This window comes from Lupinus angustifolius, chromosome LG18 (assembly GCF_001865875.1).
Source record: "Lupinus angustifolius cultivar Tanjil chromosome LG18, LupAngTanjil_v1.0, whole genome shotgun sequence".
Lineage (NCBI taxonomy): Eukaryota > Viridiplantae > Streptophyta > Magnoliopsida > Fabales > Fabaceae > Lupinus > Lupinus angustifolius.
Window position 1 is genome coordinate 16,347,621 of NC_032026.1, and position 24,413 is coordinate 16,372,033.

A 24,413-nucleotide genomic window follows, 5' to 3' on the forward strand; every position below is an offset into this window, starting at 1 on the left:
GGAATTGATTACAGATCGTAACAATTGCACGAAAAAAAGAGAAAATTTGGAATATTGTGTATGATGATCAAACTACAAATTATTGAAGAACTAAATAAAGATGCCAAAAAGAATGTTTAGTTACTTCAAGTGGCCTCCCAAGCATGCCGACCAAAATACTTATAGCACATGCTAAAAAATTAATGAATGCCTATAAGCTATACCTGCAATATATTAAGCACAACTCGGATAACATCTTGTTCCTTCAAAAAATCAACATTCTGGCGTGCCTGGCCTATAATTTCCAGCCATTTCTGAAGCAAACAAGCAAATTTTCTAACATTGTACCGCTTTGCTCCAAAAAATAATGAGATTAATCCATGAAGATACCATGAAAGAGATTTAACAAATATCATGGCTTCTCAAAGATTGAAACAAGCAAAGAACCTGATTTGGGAGCCCCATCAACCGCTGAAGATATTCATCTCTCTTTTGCGCATCAGACTCTGCCTGAACCATGTTACCAACCTACAATAGGATAATAACACTTAATCGCAGGCACAGACAAATATGAAAATATAACATAGGACAAAAAATATAGTCAATGAACTAAAGATCAAAGAGATATAAAAATCGATACAGATTCATAGAATGCATGAATTTGATGGGGTTCGAGATCTGCAATTGTAGTTGAAAGGCCGGATAGCAGTTCAGATACAAATGGTTCATTTTCCCCAACCTGAAATCATGATCAGTTATTGTTATGTATTTGATGGAAGATCTGAGACACACCAAACTGTTTTTTGGAAGGATGTATGAAGAGGGATAGTGGCCCATCTTACCTGGGTGATTACAAATTTACGTCTGCACTTCTGGACTATTTTCAGAAATGTGTCACAGGCCATATCCTGAAATTCATTAAACAAGAACAATATTAATATGAAAGCATTTCCAACAGCAAATATATTGTACAGGTAGGTAAAAGTTGTTTGGATCATCAAAGAATGTTTCACCATTTGAATTTTAGTAAAAAAATAGAGCAAAGTGGATGAAATAAAATCACAAGTACGACAAGATATATACATTAAAATGCTCCAACACAGTACAACGCCAAAAGGCAAGATATCTACACACAGCATATATAATCAATTTATAAAAAGAAAAGAGAATTAATGACTAGGGGGGATAACTAAAGGGCTGAGTTATATTTTGTAGCATATTTATAAAATAATACAGTGAGGAAAATGAGGTATTGTATCAAAAGTATTTTATCTGTAAGAATAAATGGTTGAAACTTGTGAGGCATATGTGCAATAAAATATAAATAAATAAAAAGCATAAACATTTTTAATAGACAAAAGAAAAATATAAAATGTAGCAGAATCATTCTTAAGCTGAAGCAACCACGATAAAAAAGGCTGTTCAGTTTTTTTTCCATTAGATGGGGCAGACTTCATGGATCAAATGGCACAGTTGTGTTATGTTGTCTTTATATGGTAAACCATGCCTTTGGTAATCATGTAATATTTAAGTAGCATAGTTTTACACTACTCAACTTTGAATTGTTAGACACATACAAACCTTCAGTAAGAGAAATTAAACCACCACCTATATTTGTTTAACAAGTTATGTGCATGTCATTAGAAACAAAAGATGTGTAGAAACTGACAGAAAAATTCACAGGGGAAAAAAACCTGAACTCCGGGATGTGTCTCGTGCATAAACTCAAACAACTTATTCACAACAGTTTTTAGAAACTTCCAATGAGCTCTTAAAAACCGTGGATACTGCCCAACAACATACCTGTCACAGAAACAATTATATTCAACAACAAAAAAAGCAACATTTAACATGGAGCTAAGAAATACATAAACAACCCTTACATGATATTACTTGCTATAACAGCTTTGTTATCTTTTCCCTTGGTGATTTCACATAGATTTAACAAATCACGAATTACCATAACCAAAAATCTGTTTTCCTGCCACAAAACCAAGAGTTGAGCTATAAATGACGAGAAAAAGATCGCAGCTAACAAAAGAGTGCCACATAAACACATAGATAGTAAACAAATTTAATCAGTTGGGAAATGATGTTATAGCATCAATCCTAGAAAAGACAAACAAACATTAGTTGTGCAAACAGAGAGAGTTCAAAAGAGCTGCACAGACTTCAGAGTCAATGTTAAAAGATGAAATAATTAAGATGACTGATGCAACTCAAAGAACACCTTGGTCCTTTTTGACTCAAGGCTGACAAGTCAACCCAATTGTCAGTAGAAGCTAGAAAGACCACCCTAAAGCTAATAGGACGCCATAATAACAGAAATACCTCAATTTCCAAAACCAATTTTTTTATCAATAATGTAAACTCAAGAACTAATTGATTGAACCAAGTTCATAAACTTAAAAACCTTGGAGGAATTGGTTAAATTGCAAACTCTATAGAACCAAGTTGAGTCAGACTACTTGTGCATAACCAACAACATTTTTTGGGCAATGAAGGGTGGAATTGGGAAGACGGCTTTTTGTCAAACTCTAACAAAACAAATGATACCTGTTCTGGACTTGGATTAATATCAAAACATTGTTGCCATTCATACCACTAATACTACATAAGTGGAGCTGGAAAAAGGCTAATGGATGGGTAGTTATAACTCCTTACAATATTTTGATCAACCAACAATCTAATATAACTAATGAAAATGAGAGTTTTCAGAACAATAACTATTGGACAATAATATACTACAATATTTAAACCCGAGCAATGAAGTTCAGAGTACCTGGTCTTCCATCATGGAACCGGATATAGATCCTATCGCCCAGCACAGTGTGTTCAAATTATTCCATGCCCAATCCTCACCACAAAGTTGCTTACTTAATTTCCTCAGCATCTGCATATTACAGTAAAGGAATCCACTGCATTAAGATGACAGAAAAATAGGTACAAAATGCAATGGAACTCTAACAGAGCACACTATATTTATACAATATCATTCTAAATGAAAACAACATATTTATAAAACATTGATATATCTTTAGTTTATTCAAATGGAATTAAGTTTATCAATCTTATCTTTCATGAGATACCTAACATATATTGATATCCTGATTTTACCATTGTATGAAAATAAATCTGGTTCGTACTTGAAACAATATAACCTTTCCAATAATAAAATTAAAAATGGACAAGAAGCAGCAGAATAATTTATTTCCCTTGAAAACTAGAAAATGATTGTTGCTTCCAGCTTAACATACCTGCTTTTCAGTGTCATCGTGGTCAAGATGCGACAAGTAAATAAGAGTCTCCCTCATAATCTGTATAATTGAATGAACTTCAGTTAACCCCGGAATGCAGTCATGAAAATCTGTCAAACTTAATATTTTGAATAAACAATCTACTTAAAATACAATATTAAGAGGAAAATAACTTGTAAGACAGTTTTTTTTCCATTCGCATATACACAAAACTCTTGTACAAGCCAGATTTCACCTTATTACCTTATATTGAACAAGAACATCATTGTCCTTCAAGGTTTCACGGACAATATTCCCATTTTCATCTTCAACAATGAGAACCTCTTCTGGTTTAGCCATACGAGAGATCATAAGTGTTCTCAACTTTGACATGGGACCCGTGTAAAGCTGTCGGCGCTGAAGTAGCTCTGAACCAAGGCCATCAACCATACCAGGAATCATCACCGGCACCTGCATATGACATTGATAAAGTAACCCATATCATTTTTATGCAATGTACACAGGAAGTCAGGAATCATTCTAAGAAAGATAAATATATCCATCAGAAATGCTTGACAGATACACAGATTAAAATGTTTCTATTCAGGGCAAATAAAATAATGCAAAACATGTAGTGAAGCTACTACAAATTATATTTTAAAAATGGGACCATTTGAGTTCATATTATATTTGTACTTAATGACTGAAGAACATTTTCAACAATGTTTACCCCATAATAATAGTTTTTTATTAAAGAACTGTTGATCAAAAGTTCCAAACTCTATCATACAACACACATCACAGACTTAAAACTGGACCCTTCTCAGTATATGAAGAGTAGTGGTAGGAGCACCCTAAGGAAAGAGAAAGAGCATGAGAATAAAATGAGGAAAAATGAGAGAGAAAGCCCATAGCTATCACGAGCTCACGACTAAGTTCATTTTATTTAAATTAACTGTGTACATACATTTACAGTTAGAGGTCATGTGCTCAATCCCTCATGCCAACATTTTTGGAAGAAAAGCACATTTACAATCTCATCTTTTATTAATTCATTAACAAATATGCTAAGGGGCGGATCAGTACACAAGGCTCCCACCTATTGAGGTCTAGGGAGGGTAGGTCCACTCATGTACGCAACCTTCGCTCACAAGCACAGAGGTGTTTCCAAGATGTGAACTTATGACCTCCAAGTCACAAGGCAAACAACTTTACCATTGTGCTAAAGCTCACCCTCTTAATTCATTAACAAATATGCTAGTATATTAAAGACATTTCAGGAACATGAGTACAAAAGGTGCAGTATGGAAAAATAATGGTAGAAATAGGTACTGACTACTGAGTTACAAGTAATGTTATAAAAGCTCAGACATCAGGATTCATAGCAATACCAAGGTATCATAGCTCGCTACACAAAAGTGTTTTAGTGGGGGAAAGGAAATATGACATGCTTGATTTAGACAACCAAAGAGTAAGGTTATGAGTACATCTTTAAGGAAACAGCACCTGGAGTCCTACCATATGTCCAGCAGCTGTTGCAGGATTCTCCAAGCTGCGGTGTGGATCAAACAATTCTGAAACCAACACATTCCAGTAATCTAGACAGACCTGGTATTTTTGACAAATCAAGTACAGTATAAATCTTACACATTCAGAACAAGAGGAAGAGACAACCATACTTATACACATGCAGGCTAACAAACATATTGTCAAGGACACTGGGCGGAAGAGGCGTCTATTAGGAAAGCCCAAGAATGAACACCTAAGCTAGATAATTCATAACAGAAGATAAATGCAGAGAAAAGAAACATATGTCTACATCATCATACCTTGAAAACCTCGGTATCATCCACATATGAGATGTTGATAAGATACTCAAGACCCAATAGAATAGATGATATATTCTCTTGAGTAGATTCCAGGATTCGAATATGAACCTGCATAAACAGAGAGGTACCATCATACCAGTAGTACTGTTAACAAAGACCCAAAGACCCATCAAGCAAAACAATAATGGGAGAAACGAGAGGAGGAAGAGGTGCTACATAGATATAAAAAAAGGAAATTTAGAAACTACAATCTAGGTCAAGGAAAAGTGGATCTCTTCTCAAATATGCCACATGCATGATGTGGTCCATGATGCATGAAAAGTCAATATAAGCAAGGCCGAGTTCTTCCATCCAGTTCCATTATGTTAAATGATAATATACTTTTAATATAAAATCACAAATAAACATACAATAACTAAGCCTTAGTCCCACTAGGAGGGATAGGCTACATGGATCGAACAATTTTATAATGTTCTATCATAAATCACAAATAAACATAAAACGGAGAAAGGAAACCCTGCCTTGTAAAATGAGGTGAAGAACAGTGCCAAATTCTGTATAAAGGCCTGTACACAATAGAAAAACAAAGGCTTTGTCAGACAGACTTCACAAGTAATTTATTAAATCAGGCCCCCAGTTTTCAGCAAAATACAAAGACTAACTTGTTCCTCATTTGAACCATTTGCATATGCCTCAGGTATATTTGTAGTAGGTGGGAGTATGCTCTGCAATAAACATAACACCACCCCAAAATCAGCCACAGAAACTGTAACATTTCATAGAAGAACAGGATGGACAAAGAGTACGACAAATTAAAAAGAAAAATACAAAAAGCAGTATGTGGAACAGAATGTAAAGCTATCCAAACACACCTGCAACTGAACCATGAATATGTTATACATCTTAACATATTGTGCATCATAGAAATTCCCAAATTGAAGGGCTGCCACCTGTGGACAAAAAAAATGAATAATGAACTGGAAATTTCAGCTAAAATCATATACACTTGGAAGATTGAAAATACCTCAGTTAAACATTGCAAGGTCAGGTTACGATATGCTGGAAGTGGGAAAAACTTCAGTAGTGTCTCAAGCTGTAATGTACACAAAAACCACAAGATTGTCAGCACTACTACATGGCAGTATTATCTAAGCAGAAAAAGTGCACCTACCAATGGTGATTCAAATATATAACCCAAGGGAATCCATGTTAGGAAGGCATGCAATGTAGAAAGTGTTGCACGTATGAGCTCGGTCCGTTGGGACGCTGATAACACATATAAGCATAACTCGTGTATGAGCTGAAATTCACTGCAAACAACCAAATATAACCTTAGCAATATATAGGCAGTCCATAGAAAGTAAAATTAAATAATGGAACACCTAACTAGCTACAACAAGCAAGACCAAGACCAGTAAGAGAATCAAAAACTAATATATTGAACACTAGGATATCTTTCTCAAACTTTCAGCTATAAAAAAGCTACATTACTAATCTATCACTATGGAACCAATAGTTAAAATTCAAAACATTGCCAAATCTCCAAGTTAAAAATAAGAGGGGTGAAATAGCATCAAACAATAACATGATGGATGAAATTTCTATATAAACAAAGCCATCAACTTTTACCTATTCAATGATTGTTTAAGCTCCTTTATCTTCTGTTGAGTCATCTCTCCTCTTGAAAAATCAAAAACCTCCTCACTCAAGAGCTGACATAACATTTTTTTAATGTTACTCATTGTAAAAGAAAAAATGTCTTACAGAAAGTAGGATAAACTTACTTTCAATATAGCCATACAATTCTCGCAAATTGATTCACTAGCTTTAGCTGCAGAAACGAGGTCGGGAATAAAGCTTCGCCATCTTGCCGGCCACTCATGCTTCAAAATCTGCATATACAAAATATTCACTATTATACACATGTTTTATCTTAGCACAAATTTCATACATAGATATCAAAATATTAAAAGAATGCAATGAAGCTAGCAAATCCAGATTTATAAAAAAGTAAGTACAAAAAAAATCAACATCTCCAAAAGGAGAAGCAAAGAAAACTGTGAAAAAGATATCCTTTCATCATGATAAATAAAACATATGCACCGAATAACTGGTTGAGCATAACCAGGATAGTAGAATAAAGTAATGTTAGGGAAGTGCAGTGGTATTTTTTACCTGAACTAATATAATATTGAGTTTGTTGACATACAATCGTTCAGTTCGAAATGAGGCCTCGTTGCTAGAGAGCTGTGCAAGAAAAGTCAATAATGAGATAAAGGATAAAAAAAGGCTAATATCATTGAGAAAACAACATGGTGAGTCTGACTAGACCCGTTTCTGGTTTCTCTAAATGTGGCAGATACCTGTACAATAACATCGGAGATGAAATTTTTCATCCCGTCTCGTTGTTCAGTGGGTAATGCATTCCATTTATATTTAATTACGCCTTCTAGAACCTGTATATACAAGCATGGAGAAAACAAATTCTAAGAAAGGCAGCTAAAAATAAGATTAAGATACCTAATAATTGCTGCTTCCAAAGTTACTACACTGAAAGGTAGTAAGATGCAGAGATCAAAATGAAAAACTAACCACAGAACATAGAAAAGAAACCATAATACACCACAACTAAATGAGTCAATAGTTTTATTAAACACAAGTACAAAACAATGCAAGTTAAGATTTCAGAGCACATACAGTATAATCAAGTCCATTCGCAATGCAACTTTGGCAGCAAGTACTTACTCAAATCTCACATAATTGCAACTAAAACACCTAACTAATCATCCTTTTAAGTGAACACATATACCATGACCCATGCCAAACATCATTATCTTTTGTATAGTTTCTAATTAATGCTAAATTGCCAATAAATAGCTTCTGAATCATATTTTTTTATAAAACAAAGGTAAATATTAAGGTTCTTATTTGCTATACATAAGATTGATAGTTATCTAGCAATAGTTATGAAGTTGTGGTTGAAACCCTAGTCTTTTACCGGAATGGAGCGGTCAAATCCATATTCTAGACAATATTACAATATCATGATCATAGGGATGAAATGCAACTTTAGGATTCTCATATATGTGCCCATTCCTCGAGTTAGAAGTGTAGAAAAAGTATGCCACTCTTAAAAGATATTAGGCACAATGAATGAGTGTGCTTTGTAAACTAAGCATAGTGAATTCCGTTTTTGGCTTTAATGTCAATAAAGGTTGCAAATGGTGAAAACCATTTGCCAAAACCTTTTTCTTAGCATTTATCACTACTCATTGATGAAACGGTACAATCCGAAAGTTGCATTAAATTTTTAGGTCATGATTAAAGAGCTTTATATACCAACAAAACATTGACATTATATATTTACTCCTCCACAAAACTATTCATCGAACAAAAAACGGACCTGCAAGGCGAAAAACTTAGTGTTGAGGTTTTGAGTGTTTTGTAAAATATGCATGACTTGAAGCCACATATCAGGATTGTTTTGCAATTCTCGCAAAATCTGATCAGCCGCGGATCTCTGCATGATTAGAAACATATAAAACTGTTAATAGTAAATTACTAGAATCGAAAAGCTAAAGGAGAATATAAGCACAAATATCAGCACCTTTTGTACATGATTGATAATGTATGAAAGAAAACGTAATGATTGGAAAGTGAAAGAGAAAATGGTGAGTAAAGGAGAAGAGTAGAAAGAGACCTGTTCCTTAGATCCGGTGCCATAGAAGGCAGAGACAGTAGCATCGAGTAACGGAACATCAATTGGTTGAGTCAAATCTCTGAGCTTCTCTGCCGCCATATTCAACAGAGTGATAAACCCTAGAACAGAGAGTATTACAAATTTGAAGAGTGAATCACGAAAAAAAGAGGGAACGAGAGATTCGAATAATTGATTTGATTCTACAGATTCTAAAGAGAAAGAGAAAGAGAAAGAGAACAGTTTTAGACTTTGTCTCCTCCTTTTTATACTCACAGATAACAGCTTCGATTTCAAGCTGACTTTTCTTTTTTTTAATATAAAAAACATTCGCTTAATAAATTTATCTTTTTTGTTTTTCATATAAACAAAAAAAATAGAATAAATGTTTTCATTTTTCTTTAATTTTTATATGAATACTGAACTTTATTTTATTCAAGCCCTTAAAATCATCTTTGTGGGTCTCATTCTAATATAATCTTTTCACATACACAAAATGAATCAATCTATTTCAAAACACCTAAGAAATTAATGTTTTCTTTTATTTATTTATTATAAAACACTTTTTATAATGTTTTTGTGCATATTTTCTACTTTTTGTTGGGAGGTTGTTGAGAATTTAGTGGAGGGTTATGAGATTGTATTTAGATAGAGGCATGATGCAAACCTATAATCATATTTTCTATATATTTTCGTGTGATTTATGTTACTTTTATTTTAGAGTTAATAATAATTAATAAATTAATTGTATATGATTTATTGATAGTGTGAAAAACATTTACACCGTTATGTATACATATTAAATTCATTAATGAATAACCCCAATGCATTCATATAAAAAAATGAAAGCACAATATTATTTATAAGGAAAAGAAGGAGTTGTGGTGTATTATTCACCAGAAGAAGATCATAATGAAGAAGAAAACAAGGGCCTAATGTTATCCAAATACACATACTTATAACCATAAAAAAAAATATCTTATTTTGAAACATTAAATTAAATGAAGGATTTAATATGTATATATTGATTGTAAGTGTTTTTTTACACTATTAATTCATCATTAATTTGCTAATTACCATTGATTCTCAAACAAAAGTAACAAATCAATAGTGTAAAAAGTTTTACATTGTCAGTGCACAGATTTTAAACTCTTAAATGAATAATATAATTCTCTATACTTAATTTTAGCAAAACAGTATAATTGCCACTGTAACTATAGCCTATAATCATTTTGGTTCTTATTCTTAATGGGTATAAACTCATGCAATACATTTATTATAATAATCTTAAGAAGAACATAGATAAAGAAATTGATTAGGAGTTTCAACTATAAAGAAACTCATTTATTTTGTTCTCATTTTTGAGGTCTTCAAATAGCAACACTATGTAAAAGAATAGTTTCAATAGTGATTCCAGGTCCAAAGCTGAGAAGAACACCCCAATCAAATCCTTCACCTGTAGTTTTAAGTCCATCTTCTTTTGACTTTCTTCTCATCTCATCCAATATAAATAACACACATACACTTGACATGTTACCATATTCACTTAATACATGTCTAGTGGCTCTCAACTTTTCAGGTTTTAGTTCCAACTTGGCTTCAACTTGGTCTAGAATTGCACGACCACCAGGATGAGCAATCCAAAAGATTGAGTTAAGGTCATCAATGTTTAATGGTTTCAAGGCTTGAGTCACTGTCTCAGTAACATTCTTTGAGACAATCATAGGAACATCCTTAATGACATGAGATGTTAGTCCAACTTCACTAAGGCGACCAAAAATTGCACCATCACTATCTGTAGCAATTGTTTGTGAAGTCCAAACTAACTCAAATATAGGTTTCTCAACTTCGGGTATAGGGTCAGATCCAATAATTAGTGCAGCTGCTCCATCTCCGAACAATGCTTGACCAACAAGACAATTCAAGTCATTCTCAGCTGGGCCACGGAATATGATTGCAGTGACTTCACAACAAACAAGTAACACACGTGCATCTTTGTTATTCTCAGCCAATTCTTTGGCCAATCTTATGGACGCACCACCTCCAAAGCAACCTGTCTGGTACATCATGTGTCTCTTCACATGTGGGGAAAGACCCAAGAGTTTGGTGATTTTGTAATCAGCACCAGGCATGTCTATACCACTAGTGGTGCAAAAAATGACATGGGTAATCTTTGACTTTGGTTGGCCCCATTCTTCTATGGCCTTTGTTGCTGCCTCTTTCCCTAGCTTTGGTACCTCTACAGTTACTATTTCTTGCCTAGCATCGAAGGAAGGTTCCATATAAGCACCTATGTTTGGGTGCTCTTTCAATATCTCTTCAGTTAGATACGTATATCTCTTCTTGATCATGGTCTTGTCACCTGAAATTTGTTACGAAGAATGATATTAATGCCTAATATTCAATACGAACCATATTGATTATTTTCATTCATGGTCCAAACTAATATCAAACTTCAAACCATAACCATAACAGACATATATGGTAAACATAAGAATATATTTGTTGTCCTACAAATTGTGTCATTGCATGTATCATTCGTTGTGGTTAGTAAGAAAACCAATCGTAAACTTGTGTTCCGTATAGTATATCAATCTTATAACCCAAAAGAAAAAACATGGTAGGTAGTTGAATCTTCACTACATAATTAAGAAGAAGTATAAAATGATGAAAAGGGTTACTTACATATGCGTTGAAATTTGTTTTTAAGTTGAAGCATGTGTTCACTATTTGTAACCCTAAAGTAGTATTCAGAAAAGGTGCTTTGCTCAATACAGTTTGGTGGATTAGCAGTGCCAATGGCTAAGATTGTAGCAGGACCTTCTGCCCTTTGTGCCTTACGGATCTCAGAAACAGTCACCATCTTTTCTTTTTCTTCTTCTAAACAAAAGATATTGTTCAAGTTTGAGTAGTAAGTAAAGTACTGCACTCAGATATAAAGAATGTCTCTACATTTGTGACAGGCTTATGAAGAATTTCTTTGCATTGTAAATAACAAAACGTACTGGTATTCAACTACCGACCAATTACCAATCCCAATACAAATCTCAAACACCAATATACCATGTACATGATGAACAGGTATCTATTGTATCAAAACATGTTAATTATGTTATGTTACGTCAATTAAAAAAAATAGATTTTTATGACTTTATCAATTTTCACTTCATTATGATTGACCAAAGACAGGTTTCGTAGGAGTCTATGACATGAATGTTTCCAATAATACTTTCATTTACCAAACGTGGGGAAAGATATACTTTAAATCGTGTTTTTCAAACGTAATGCTATATTAATCCTTAAATAATTTCTTGTATTACCATCGACTGTGTCAATTACCGATCCATACAATTTAATTATATGTGTTAAAATTATTCAATCTATTCAAATTCATTTAAATTGATATGATATAATGAATAATTTTAAGAATGGATTAAAAAACAAGAACAAGACCAATTTTAATAATGGATTGAATATTAATCAGTCAAAGTATTGTACTTATGAGTAGTTAAGGGACTAGTTGTATGAATTTGTATTTCCATGAATAAAAAATTAATTTTCAATTCATATTTAAATTATTCATATATAAACTTAATGAATAAATTAAATCATCTATCAATGAATTTGTTTTAATATATTATATAGATAATTATTCAATCTATTTGAATTTTTCCGAAACTAAAATCGTATCATTCTATTAATATGTATACACTGACATCCAAATCCATTGACATCCCTAATTGGACCCATGTGGTCACTACAAGATGGAAAGTATTAATTGTCCACGTTTATTAATTGTTTTTTTCACAAACTTTTAAAAGTTAAGTGCTTGACTTTTTTAAGCTCAAAAAGTTAACACTAACCGATATTACTCATATTTATTATTTTGATAATCTTCTTTCTCCGACCATTATTCTCACTTAGTGTATGCATATATGTTCATCTTTTGAAAGCCATGTCATTACTTGATTGAAAAAAAGGAAACAAAAACGTTGAATTCATAAAGCCATAGAGTTTGGGTCAGCCATTTCAATTAAGTAAAGATGCTCTCTAATACTAGATCAATCTTTGCCTTAATCTATCTTCTAATGTGAAGTGTGATGTCTAACAACGTCACAACTTTTCCCGCTAAAGCTAATTCTTCAAATCTGTGTTCATTTGGGCTTTTGTTGGGTAAGTGGGTTTGGAGATAACAGAAGAAATGATGAGCCAAATCAATGATAAAACCTACATTGAGTATAAAGTGGGACCACATGTCCCACGGTTTATGTCATTTCATATGTTATAAGTTTGTGATTGATCAGAAAAATACTTAATAATTAAATTTTTACTTGAATATATTTTTGTCTGCCCAATTACAAATACATGGCACATGGAGTCGCACAAACTGTGGGACAACGAATGTATACATTCATAGAGTAGACAGCTAGAAAAAACAATCTCATATTACTATATTCAAGTTCTAAAACAATATTGACAAGTACATACAATAGGCAACATAATTTAACTCCATTCACTAGTACCATTAAGTTGTTAAATTAAGAAGCATAATTTTCTTGAAACAAATTACAAAAATTGGTGACATATTCATATGAGAAAGAATAATATAATCCATGGACATAGTTACTAGGATATCTCATTAACACCAATCTTGTAATAATAATAATAATAATAATAATAATAATAATAACAATAATGTTAAAATTGAAGAACATAGAGAAAGGATCATGGGAACTGGAATGAACCACCAATTTGGTTAGTACCAGCAGGAGGATTAATTGCTACCCAAAGAAGAGAGATTGTAATTGCAATGAGGCCTGACCATACAAAAACAATGGTAGGTGTTCTTCCTCTTCTACCCATCAAACCTTTTGCAAAAGGATATAGATGAGTCAATACCCAAAAACTGAAGAACACTCCACCGAGTAACCGGCTCCACTGTGGTATAACACTGTATATTGTTCTGCTAACTCCGACTGCTATTGCGATCAAGTTCACCATCATGATTGTGATTGGTGGTATCATAAGTGATGTCCATTTTACTATATAGAGATCGGCAAACTCGTCATCTACGTCGTCGCCACCAGATTTTGAGGTCAAGGTGAACGAGATCTCGATACCAGCTACGACTTTCAGCAAACCTTGAAGCACTGCCGCGAGATGAGCACTAGTGCCTCCGATCAACCAAAACTGCTCATTTCTCCACCATTCTTCTAGCTCAATGCCAGACCACTTAATTTCAAGCACTGCAAGCATGCACAATGTGACTGTGATGCCTAAGAGATAAGAGAGAAACGTCACGCTGAGGGTTTGAACTATGAACTGGCCAGAGAAGAGAGACAGTGCAGGAAGGAAGCAGTAGACAATAAGGAAGATGGAAGTGAAGGGATAAATTCCAACATTAAGGTATGCAATTCTTTGAAGAAATTTCATTCTTGGGCTAGCCAGAAGAGCATTGTTTCGAGAGAAAAATATTTCAACCGAGCCAGTAGCCCATCGAAGAACCTGATGCAGCCTGTCAGTAAGATTGATAGGAGCAGTTCCACGGAAGGCATCACGCTTCGTCACACAGTAAACAGATTTCCATCCCCTATTGTGCATCCTATATCCAGTGACCACATCCTCAGTGACGGATCCATAGATCCATCCGACACGCTGCCCCCACTCAGTCTTGTCTTCATACCAACAAGAGATGACACTGATAGCCTCTGCTACGGTTGATGCATCGAGAAGATCACGGGGTATGGTGAGAGCACCAGGTGGACGTCCATTTTTCACCGCAGGGTGATCAGCAAGTGGTCGGCCTTGGAACTCTGCCACCGGGATTGAGTCAATGAGGAAAGTTGAGTTTCCAAACTTCTTAGGGAATGATGATAAATTCATTTCTTCTTCATCATCATCATCACCCATCCTTAGTGCTCGATTCTCTTCAGGGGTGCTTGCTGATGATGCATGCTTCTTACGACCAAAACACCAAGAACAGAAACCTGAGTGGTGCTCTTTAGAGCGAGGAGGGTCAAAACCATAAAGCGCAACCCGTCTAAAGAGGCAACCAGTTCCCACATAGACTGGCCCTTGAAGTCCATCAAGGGCTCGCATATTGACGTCAAAGAAGACAGTGTTATGATTTGCATATCTATCAGAGGGATCAATCCCCTCAAACCTCTGTGGGAACTGGACATAACATAGGCGGTCACCTCCACGATCCATCATAAAGCACATGCCTTCCCTCATTGCCTTCGAGTTGTAGATATAGTGATCACAGTCAAGATTGAGTATAAAAGGACCATTTGACATTATAGCAGAGGCACGAACCAAGGCATTCATGGCCCCCGCTTTTTTGTTGTGATCATAGCCTGGACGCTTCTCTCGAGAAACATAAACAAGAAGGGGAAGACGGATATCAATATCTGTCAGGTCGATAAGCTTTGCATCATCAGCACCTCCGAGAAGAGGTTCATCACTGGGAGGTTTCAACATCACCTGCATCATCCATGAAGAATAAATTATTCATCATGACTCATATCTCCAAACTAATTTGGCACTTGAATAAAGCTCTATGGGAACCTATTTAGTACCTGAATTATACCAGCATGGTCACCCTTAGAGTGCTCAGATGTAGGACTTAACCAAGTCCCTGGCCAATGAGTTCCATCAGCCATCCATGTTGCTTTAGGAATCTTTGGGGTTTCTATTGGTTCATCTTCCCTGGTTTGTCTCTGAAGTTTCATGGCCTTTATTTCTTCTCTTGCATGATAGGCATCTGACCGGCGACGGATAGAGTCGGGCAGACTATTAATCCTGACCTTGAACTCGTCATACTCACGCTTCAACCGTCTACGATCCTTGACAAAATCAGACTTCACTTTGTTTTTATAAGGGTCTCTCTTTAAGTTGAAGTACGATTCAGGATTCCTCGGCTCTATATCATGTTTACGGCAGAAGGGAACCCACTCATTAGCAAAGCTGGCAGCTTCAGCCATTGCCTCAAAAGTTAGAAGCGCACCACCATCGTCAGAAACATAGCAAGACAGTTTCTCAACCGGGTAATCAGCAGCTAAAATAGACAAGATAGTGTTGGCGGTGACAAGAGGTGGTTCTTTCTCAGGATCAGCAGTGGAGACAAAGATATCTATGCCTGGAAGATCGGACTTTCCAGTAGGATTACTAAGAGTAGGTGTTTCAAATTTCTCCTTCAGAATATTAAGATCGGTGGAACGGTTCACTGGGCACAGTTTGGGAAGTTGATCCAGAATCCAGGAAAAAGCAAACCAGATCTCACAAACCACAGACATTCCCCATAGCCAGATTGCATCACTATTTTTGTGCTTGACCCTCCACGTCAGGAACAGCCCCAGTACAACCAAACGGATAAAAATAATAAGCCTGTTAAAACAGATGCAAGAGAAAGAAGGAAATTGTCAGCTGATGTAGATGATTGACCCAGCGAAGAATAATTTTCAAATCCATGAGTAGAATACTGATACAATTATGGGAAGATTTCATAAACACATGAGAAATCAAGTTTTCTAAGAGAACCTCAGTTTTAAAAGCCAGACTTAACCACAAAAGACGAAAGCACACAAACACACAATACATAAATAACTCCCTTGTTTTCCATGCTTTATGTGTTGGAATGCTTGAACTACAGAATAAGCTTATATCAGTGTTGGTAAGTTGCTACATGTGGCTGTGGCCTTAATGGGAACGAAACTATCAATATAATGCTAGTAAATTGTCATACTCACATGTAAACCACCTTTGATACTCTGTCAAAATTAACTACCAAACATATTATAAACTATTATCTTTTATGTGCATGGGGTGTATATACAAGAACCAATCATGACATGTTGATTCAAATACGACAGAAATATGATCACGCCAAATGGCCATTCAGATCAGAACAGTGGAAAATGCATTGCTTTAGGTAATAGAAATTATTTTTAAAAAATGAAAAAAAATGCTCGTAGTGTTATTATCAACAACTTTTTTATTTAAATAAAGTAATTAAGACTGAAGGCTTTATACCGATATGGGCTCAGAATAGCAGCAGGTATCTTCAGCTTCCGTGTAAGGGGCCGCCAGGGTCTGTTCATAAACTCAGTTAGCTCAGCAACTTCTTCCCCTTTTCCATTTCCAGAACCTCCTTCCTTTGGCCATAAAGCATTGCCGTAGCCATAGGTACCCTTTGTTTCAAAAAGCCACCTATTATGATCAAAGTCTCCAGTTTGGCTCCTCACTAAAGCCGATTTACTATTTGACTTCATCCTAGACAATCTCCTCTCCATTTTAGACATTCCACTTGACGGAGGAAGTGAAAGGGGATGCACATCATCCACAGTAACTTCATCTAGTTCTGTGTTCTTATATGGATCCTTGCATCCCGGGCATATCCCACCTCCCGTTTTTACTGCATCTATATAACAATCTCTACATATCTTAAAATCACACTCACAAGGAAGAATATCCGCACCACGTTCATCACTCATCACCTTGGAATCACATCCAGGAATTGCACACGAAGATCCTTTTGCACCAGCCATCTGTGGATGGTTTGCTTCAGATTCTATCACCTTATCCATCAAATGCGCTCGAGTAACACTGTTGAATCCACCTGTGAAGAGTGAATTCGACACATATTGCTCCTCAACTTTCTGAGAGATAGATAGATCCATAGGTTGGTTATCAGGGGTGGGTGGTAAATGCACTGTATAACTCGTGTAGTCATTACTCCCTAGCTCGCTATCAAGATCATCCCTAGAGTAACTGACATAGTGACCGGAGGAAGTTCTTCGGGCAAATGTTACATTCGAAGGTACAGCAGGCTTTTGCCCTTCATATGCATCTGACATTGTTGATAAAGATGATCGACTAGCCCTGAATGGTTTTGACGACATATTTGAGAACCAAAATTGATTATCAAATATCCTGAAATTCAGAAATTTCACAAATAAGATCTTAATCAGCATCATATTAAATTCAATTCACTAGAACAAACCTATAGCATAAAACCGAAAGTCTGAAAACAAGCATAAAAAATGGATCTGAGTGCTATGATGGAACAAAGCAAACTACACCTTGTACCTCATATAGACACATAATTCAAGTCCAAACAAGTCAAAGTTTTTGTGTGGAAAATGCCATATTATTGTAATAGTCAAAATATAATCTGGAATTCTTGTACAATCAAGATCTTTCAGATAAAACAAACAAGGGCACTAGATCTCAGTATAATTTTGAAGAATGTACAAATAAGATTCACACCTGAACCTAAACTACAGAGAAGCTTGCACTCAAATGATGAACATTTTGTTGCTTAAAGTTAAACCCTTACCATAAGATCTCATAATTTTCTTTCCATTCTCACAATTTTTTAACAAAAAAATCAACTTGAAGAGCTAACTAGCTCAGAGTAAGACTAGATTTCGATGAAAAAGGTGTTCAATCCTTCTAATCTAAACAAAAACACAAACATCGAAAAAAATAAAAAGAAAACTACAATGACATTAACAAATCAGTTGATTAAACTTCACAGCTTCAATCAACCCACAAAAAAAATCTAAAATCACAAAATAATTATTCAAAAAAAAAAATTCCAAAAAAAGAAAAGATGTTGCCGGATTCCTATGTCCCACGATTTTTTTAGCAGAAATCGATGAACCCAAGTAAAGGTATCGGATAAAGTTTGTAACTTGAAGAAGAAAAACAACTATAAATGCATATCTCACAAAAGGGTGATAGAGCAAGTGAATGAAGAAGCTAACCTCTTTTTTCATGTAAAAAAAATGAGCTTTTTTCAGATCCCTAAGTATGAAGTTATAATTCAGACAGTGTGAAGTTAGAATAATGAGGTTTCAATCTTCAACACTCTCTCCAACTTATAATTCAGACAGAACATGCTACTTCTCACTATCACTCCTCTTTTTTCTATTATATCTCTAATTATTAACCTTCTTCATTAATTATTTTCCAAACTTTTACATTTTAGTTATATGCTATCATTATTATTTTATAGTGTGTTGAGAATGAATGTCGTGTCTATCAATCCAATTTCCTATCTTTTGTAATGTGTAGTTTGTAAGTTATAAATGACAAATATGGTATTTTGTGTTAAATATTTGTATTTTGCAGTTTAATTTATTCGATTGATGTAATACTCAACTTTTTTAAATACACTTTCAAAATAAGAATATAATAATGGTAAAATAAGAAGATAATATTATATAGTTTTTTTTGTAGAAATAAGAAAATAACGAGGGTGGAATATGGAATCACAAATTACACCATGGTGAAATGATTATTTTAATATAAAAGTATAGATAATAACTTAGATCTTCTTAAAATTCCAACTTTTACTATAAAACCAACTCTCTGAAATATTTGTTATTTGATTCAAATGAGAAAAGATGATGAAGAAATTTTAGTAAAGGAGTTGAGAGATGGCAAAATATTTTCTATAACATGGTACAAAAATTTGGAGTGGAGTAAATTAAAAGGAGAAATAATCTTTCATTACTTTCTATATTTGGTTGGTGAAGAGTTAATGATGAAATTTATTAATGTGTTACCTTAACCACATTCTTAAAGTGTCATTAAATAAATATCTATAAAAATTAATGTAGTGGTATTTTAAAATTTTCAAACATAGTACCAATTTAAGATTTTATTAAGATTGAGAGAGATTTAGTCATAGCCCAAAAGGTACCACGAGAAATTGTATATTTTGTCAATATTTTTCCTAGTCTTTGATAGAATATTAATTGATCATTTAATTAAAAATTAACATCATTTGACTTCAACTTTTGGACATATATAGTATATGGGAATCTAACTTTACCTAACTAATAGAGTAATTCTATGTTAGTTTGATTTTCATCATTATTAGTAATTTATCAATCAAAATTAGATTTGATATAAAAATATAGAGGTTTTGGACTCGTCAAAGATAGAAATCCTAAAAATATGAAACGCTGTTTTTAAAGTTAAGATTCGAAAATCACAATTGATTTAAAATGCAAATAATAGCATAAAAATATGGTGTCTAAACTCTAAGAGTATAATTTTACCCTTCAGCTTATATTTTGGAATTAAAAGATCAATAACAGTTAACAAAATATAATTTTGTTAATAAACGGTAACTATTTAAAATAAAAATATAGATATTGAAATGTATAAAGTTTAAAACTGGTATTGTTTTTGCTTTTATTTGAAATGAAAAGGAAGCATTCTGTTCTCAAAAGTGACGCTGCAGGTCAAGTGGGTCGGTCCCTTATCGTGATTTGTTGCCTAAACTTTTATTTTCAAAATAAAAGGGGGAATATTATGTGTCTGACCGATCATAAATAAATAATGATACATGAAGTGATACATTTTTATGATATAATAGATTTTTCAAAACTATAAGCAAATATGACCAATGCAAAAAAACAAAAAAGAGGATAGAGTTTCGTGGTGGTTTCCTAAAAATGAAGGTGAGATGTATTATTCCCTGCACAAAAAATAATAAGATGTATGACGTTCAATGATACTAAAGGGGCAGAGAAATTGAGTTGTATCAATATTCTTTATCTAGTCTAGGAAACAAAGTGAAGGGCATAATTATTAGCTTACACAAAATTGCATCATTTGAGGTATTTGAGTGTTGCATAGCATCATTTGCATGTGCATGTGCTGATACTTAACATGTAACCCATGTCTTTTATAATAGATTCAGAGTTATGAGTTCATATGCTCATGATATAGAGTTATTATTATGGCCACAATGATACATAGACACTCATAATGCACATTCTAGAGTTATTGTGGTCACGGTCTGAATCCGGAACCTCGCCGTAGAGATGCTAGATAGTGTGATTGTTAGATCACAAACCTCCATAGAGATTGCAAGAGAAATAGTTTTCAAGATAAAAGAGTATTTAAGAAAGAGTTTCAAAGAATTTTTGAGATGCTTTTGATACTTAATTACTTGTAAGGTGTAGAGTAAGACCAAAAGGACGTGTTATGTATGTAAGTAAGTAAAAAGTTTTCTCTGAATTGTGCTAATGATGAATGTTTTGCAAAGATAACATAGTAACACACTGCATTAAGAAAGTAATAGATCATAAATCATGAGACTGTATATATGAAACCAAGTTGAAATTCTGCAGAGAAGTTTCCCATCTGTCAAGAACTTATATACCATAAAATCAAACATAAGATGCAAAGAATGTGCAAAATAATATATGATGGAACCAGCAGTCTGAAATTCAGAACAAAGTTCACAACCAACATCGAGATATAAAAGTATCAAGACATCAAAGACAGTCCTATACGCAGAGTTGATATCGAGTGCAGCTTAGAAGGAGATGAGATCATCTTTCGATGATTGCGGCTTCTTTGTATCATGTCCCCCATCTGCTGATGAGTCCCCACTTTTTCCGCCAAAAATCATCTCATCCAAATCATCCATCATGTCATCATTGCTCCCTCCATGGGTCCCGGCTCTTGATCCTGCTGGCTTTCTAATCAAGGCATCTTCTTTAGTATGCTGTGGTGACTCATCTGGCTCAACAGCAACCGGTATCATAGCTGGTTCATGCGGAACTGGAGCGACCGTTGGCACCTTCAACTCTTCATACTTGGAGAGAACCTTTTGAATCTCATCATTAACATTCAAGGCCTCAAAAAGAACTGCCTCATTATCCCCAGCAGTTTCAATAACTCGCAGGACAGTGGCTTGGGACCGACGGCACTGCTGTACCAGTGTGTTGGTCAAATCATCCTACCCATGGAAGAAAGTATCAGATTTATTTCTTTGTAATTCACTCATGCCTGATACAAAATGCTTCTTCCCGGACAAGGAACTTCACATGGCCAAATGTACAAAAATTACATGAAGCCCATGATCACATCACAGTAGCATTAAACAATTAGCAATGCACCATACACAATAATCAAATTTGCCTGATTTGTAAATTGTAACTCTATTCACTATCCAGCATATCGGGATAAGTAGACAAATTCTTGCGTGGGCAAACTGAGTACTGACAAGCTTTTAGGTTTAAAAACATTCCAATGTATAGTTAAAATCATTTAATTGGTGCATCTATGGGCAATGTTATTGAGAGTACATATGTTATCCCATAAAGTGTGTCACTCTATGTATCACTACTTGTGATTGGTTGAAAAATATATTTAAGTTAAAAATTTAAAAATTAAGTATTTTTATGACCAATCACAAGCAGTGGCATATGGAATGGTACACTCTTTTGGGACAGAAAATGTCCTCCCAATGTTATTTTGTACAGGGAATTAAGTAATTAACTATTAATTATTAAAGCAAAGGATTTGTAACAAACAGCTGATTAAATTTGAACCAAATAATTTTCCCTTTCCGATAGGACATTCTGAAAAACCAAACTGTAAAATGCTGAGTCTTATTATTGAACTCCTGAATGATGCCAATAATGGTTCAAAGACCCAAACGTTCGAACAGGTATAACATCATAAATCACAAGGTGATTTTAACATCATAATTTACGTAAGCTCTGTAAATTATATATAATAGAAGCACAAAACCATATGCCAAAACTATGGTCAGAGTCTGGTGAACAAAAAGTAAATTTTAAAGACTTGTCAATGTAAGATGCGGAGTATTTTCAACAAAAAATGAAGTCCTGTTCACAAACAACTAACACATTCTTTACCAAAATAGATATTACCTCTAGTCAAAATCAAATCAGAGCATCCAAACTGGCACATAAAAAATGCAATCAACTGGTTAGGCATAACACAGCTAAAAGATACCTGTAAAACATCTTCTTGTGGTGAAGAAGATAAGACTGTAGAAAGAAGCTCAATGCTATTTCTTGCAACATCAAAGGCTTCCTTTGTTTGTTCAGGCGTAAAACTCAGGACAGGAACATCATCATGTTGCACATCATGTGCATGAATTTGAACATCGGCCTCTGGAGCATACACTGAATGGGGAGGAGTGAAAATAGGGGCCAAGCTCTCATTGTCACGATCAGGGAACCGAATACCCCTTGATTTCAGACTCTGCACCATAAAAAGTGATAGGCAAGGAAAGTTAAAAAAAATATTGTGCTCATGATTGCTATCAAGGTGATAAATTACACTCAGACAAATTCATATTATCAAACAGTAATTAGCTAAATAATTCAACTTACTAAGGCTCCTGGAACTTTCTTTACAGAGTTCCTGGGCATATTATTAGCAGAAATAGTACAAGCATGTTACCTTCATTATATTGGCATCTTTTGTCTCCAATACTTGCATTTATCGGGCGAATAGAAAAGGATGGAACAAGATGTTTTGTTCTGTTTTCTTTGGTTCGACCCTGTAGGATGCACAGTTTATTTGCAAAAAAAGAGGGGCAACCTACAACAACAACCAAGCCTATGGTTGTTATTGCAGGTTTTCACTCTTTTTTTGGCCCTAACACAAAATTATTTGGTCCTTTCATACCCCCCCTCCCGGATTAACCATAGGACAAAGGCCCTTTTAGTTTTATATTTCTCCTGAGAGTAAACAAACAATCAAGCAGACAAGCATGAAAAGTGACAAATACATACCTTGTAAGTTTCTTCATAAATGGGGAGATAGCGCAGCTCGCCGGTGGACTCACCCCATGCCTCGATCATAATCAAAGCCTTGTTCCGGTTATTAACCACAGTCTGAGGATCATCAATCAACCTCACCATCTCATCGAGCACTCTCTCAGCCGCCACCTCAGAGAAAGCCTTCTCACAATTCTTGACAATAGTCTCAAGCAACACCAGAGCCAGATACTGAACCCGAGGACTCTCGATCATGATCCTCCTCTTGATCCCTTGGATCAATTCAATACTATTGGCATTCTCAGAATTGATCAGGTCACAAATATCAAGGTTGAGAGCCCAATCAGGCTCATCAAGGGCCTCAGAGGTAGCATCCTCAACAACCTTATCGACCTGGCTCGGCCCATTGAAGAATTCCTTGACCTTGAAACTCATGGAACTCATTCCAGCACTCATCTTTTTACCAACCTCAGCACCTCCAATTTTGAGCTTCTCACCCAATGCAGTGACTTTTTCCATCAAATTGTTGTTATCAACCATTTTCTTACACAATCTCACAAACCCTAATTTAATTTACTCTCAAATTCAACTGCAATTGTATTATATATACCTACGTTTTTTTTTGCCGATTAGGTGATAGTAATGGAAAATTCGAAAATGTTTGGATGAAAAACTAGAAAGAGAGAATATAAAAAACAAAACCTGGAATTGGAAAATGAAAAGGGTTGAATCGCAGCGAGGGAAAGATGAAACCTTGAAAAGAAGAATTTGGTAGAGACGACGCGTAAGGACTCAGTAAAGTCTCTGTTGTTTTCTCTTCGTTCTTCCTTTCCTTACGTAAATGCCTTTCTTTTTTTGGGACATTACTTAGGTGCCTTTTCTATTACGTTCTCATTAATTTTTTCTTAATATTCAATCACATTTTGCGTAAGAAAATAATCATTTTTGGGATTTGTGATTAACTCTCTTAACAAATAACTCGACATTCAAAATCCAATAGGACCTTACACAACATTTTCTCATTAATTAAAGGAAATGATTCAATTACTCCAAAAGTAAATGGAAAAAACTTACTCCCAGAAAAATCAAAGGATTTGAATTAATGAATAGA

At 34.6% G+C, this 24,413-nt stretch overlaps 4 protein-coding genes across 6 annotated transcripts in view; all 4 read right to left on the minus strand.

Annotated features, from left to right (window-relative positions):
* Nucleotides 1-8,978, minus strand: part of LOC109332842 (protein EXPORTIN 1A) — a 12,497-nt gene extending 3,519 nt beyond the window's left edge. The window contains exons 1-22 of one of the 2 annotated variants that reach the window (XM_019567927.1): nucleotides 8,745-8,978; nucleotides 8,448-8,564; nucleotides 7,408-7,500; nucleotides 7,220-7,291; nucleotides 6,829-6,936; nucleotides 6,674-6,756; nucleotides 6,216-6,354; nucleotides 6,069-6,137; nucleotides 5,917-5,994; nucleotides 5,707-5,769; nucleotides 5,566-5,610; nucleotides 5,045-5,152; nucleotides 4,722-4,823; nucleotides 3,480-3,686; nucleotides 3,237-3,296; nucleotides 2,762-2,872; nucleotides 1,863-1,960; nucleotides 1,674-1,782; nucleotides 822-887; nucleotides 620-718; nucleotides 427-507; nucleotides 204-293 (exon numbers count right to left, since the gene is read on the minus strand). In XM_019567927.1, coding sequence (XP_019423472.1) covers nucleotides 204-293; nucleotides 427-507; nucleotides 620-718; nucleotides 822-887; nucleotides 1,674-1,782; nucleotides 1,863-1,960; nucleotides 2,762-2,872; nucleotides 3,237-3,296; nucleotides 3,480-3,686; nucleotides 4,722-4,823; nucleotides 5,045-5,152; nucleotides 5,566-5,610; nucleotides 5,707-5,769; nucleotides 5,917-5,994; nucleotides 6,069-6,137; nucleotides 6,216-6,354; nucleotides 6,674-6,756; nucleotides 6,829-6,936; nucleotides 7,220-7,291; nucleotides 7,408-7,500; nucleotides 8,448-8,564; nucleotides 8,745-8,843 — 2,097 coding nt within the window. In that variant the 5' untranslated portion in view covers nucleotides 8,844-8,978. The remainder of the gene's footprint in view (nucleotides 1-203; nucleotides 294-426; nucleotides 508-619; nucleotides 719-821; nucleotides 888-1,673; nucleotides 1,783-1,862; nucleotides 1,961-2,761; nucleotides 2,873-3,236; nucleotides 3,297-3,479; nucleotides 3,687-4,721; nucleotides 4,824-5,044; nucleotides 5,153-5,565; nucleotides 5,611-5,706; nucleotides 5,770-5,916; nucleotides 5,995-6,068; nucleotides 6,138-6,215; nucleotides 6,355-6,673; nucleotides 6,757-6,828; nucleotides 6,937-7,219; nucleotides 7,292-7,407; nucleotides 7,501-8,447; nucleotides 8,565-8,744) is intronic. The other variant, XM_019567925.1, reaches the window with a different exon arrangement.
* Nucleotides 10,015-11,625, minus strand: LOC109332844 (chalcone synthase-like). The gene is made up of 2 exons (XM_019567930.1): nucleotides 11,427-11,625; nucleotides 10,015-11,103 (listed from the first exon to the last, which is right to left on the minus strand). Exons 1-2 carry the CDS (start codon nucleotides 11,602-11,604, stop codon nucleotides 10,112-10,114), a joined length of 1,170 nt encoding a protein of 389 aa, XP_019423475.1. The 5' UTR covers nucleotides 11,605-11,625; the 3' UTR covers nucleotides 10,015-10,111.
* LOC109332945 (cellulose synthase-like protein D3) lies at nucleotides 13,174-18,666 on the minus strand. Its single transcript, XM_019568120.1, has 5 exons — nucleotides 18,509-18,666; nucleotides 16,773-17,672; nucleotides 15,320-16,127; nucleotides 13,439-15,224; nucleotides 13,174-13,405 (listed from the first exon to the last, which is right to left on the minus strand). Exons 2-4 carry the CDS (start codon nucleotides 17,639-17,641, stop codon nucleotides 13,467-13,469), a joined length of 3,435 nt encoding a protein of 1,144 aa, XP_019423665.1. The 5' UTR covers nucleotides 17,642-17,672; nucleotides 18,509-18,666; the 3' UTR covers nucleotides 13,174-13,405; nucleotides 13,439-13,466.
* LOC109333357 (TOM1-like protein 2) lies at nucleotides 20,839-24,112 on the minus strand. 2 transcript variants are annotated; one of them, XM_019568815.1, is made up of 4 exons: nucleotides 24,005-24,112; nucleotides 23,318-23,912; nucleotides 22,530-22,781; nucleotides 20,839-21,504 (listed from the first exon to the last, which is right to left on the minus strand). In XM_019568815.1, exons 2-4 carry the CDS (start codon nucleotides 23,840-23,842, stop codon nucleotides 21,079-21,081), a joined length of 1,203 nt encoding a protein of 400 aa, XP_019424360.1. In that variant the 5' UTR covers nucleotides 23,843-23,912; nucleotides 24,005-24,112; the 3' UTR covers nucleotides 20,839-21,078. The 2 variants fall into 2 exon arrangements, with proteins under 2 accessions (XP_019424360.1, XP_019424359.1); XM_019568814.1 differs by having other exon boundaries at nucleotides 23,318-24,112.

What these genes read in the sequence shown, in the direction of transcription:
- LOC109332844 (XM_019567930.1), bottom strand. Translation starts at nt 11,604, where the DNA reads ATGGTGACTGTTTCTGAGATCCGTAAGGCACAAAGGGCAGAAGGTCCT. An exon ending in AAACAAATTTCAACGCATAT is followed by an intron (nt 11,104 to 11,426) that starts GTAAGTAACCCT and finishes AACAAATTTCAG; the next exon opens with GTGACAAGACCATGATCAAG.
- LOC109332945 (XM_019568120.1), bottom strand. Translation starts at nt 17,641, where the DNA reads ATGTCGTCAAAACCATTCAGGGCTAGTCGATCATCTTTATCAACAATG. An exon ending in GCTATTCTGAGCCCATATCG is followed by an intron (nt 16,128 to 16,772) that starts GTATAAAGCCTT and finishes CTGTTTTAACAG; the next exon opens with GCTTATTATTTTTATCCGTT. An exon ending in ACCATGCTGGTATAATTCAG is followed by an intron (nt 15,225 to 15,319) that starts GTACTAAATAGG and finishes TGGATGATGCAG; the next exon opens with GTGATGTTGAAACCTCCCAG.
- LOC109333357 (XM_019568815.1), bottom strand. Translation starts at nt 23,842, where the DNA reads ATGGTTGATAACAACAATTTGATGGAAAAAGTCACTGCATTGGGTGAG. An exon ending in TTTATGAAGAAACTTACAAG is followed by an intron (nt 22,782 to 23,317) that starts GTATGTATTTGT and finishes TTTATGGTGCAG; the next exon opens with AGTCTGAAATCAAGGGGTAT. An exon ending in CACAAGAAGATGTTTTACAG is followed by an intron (nt 21,505 to 22,529) that starts GTATCTTTTAGC and finishes TTCCATGGGTAG; the next exon opens with GATGATTTGACCAACACACT.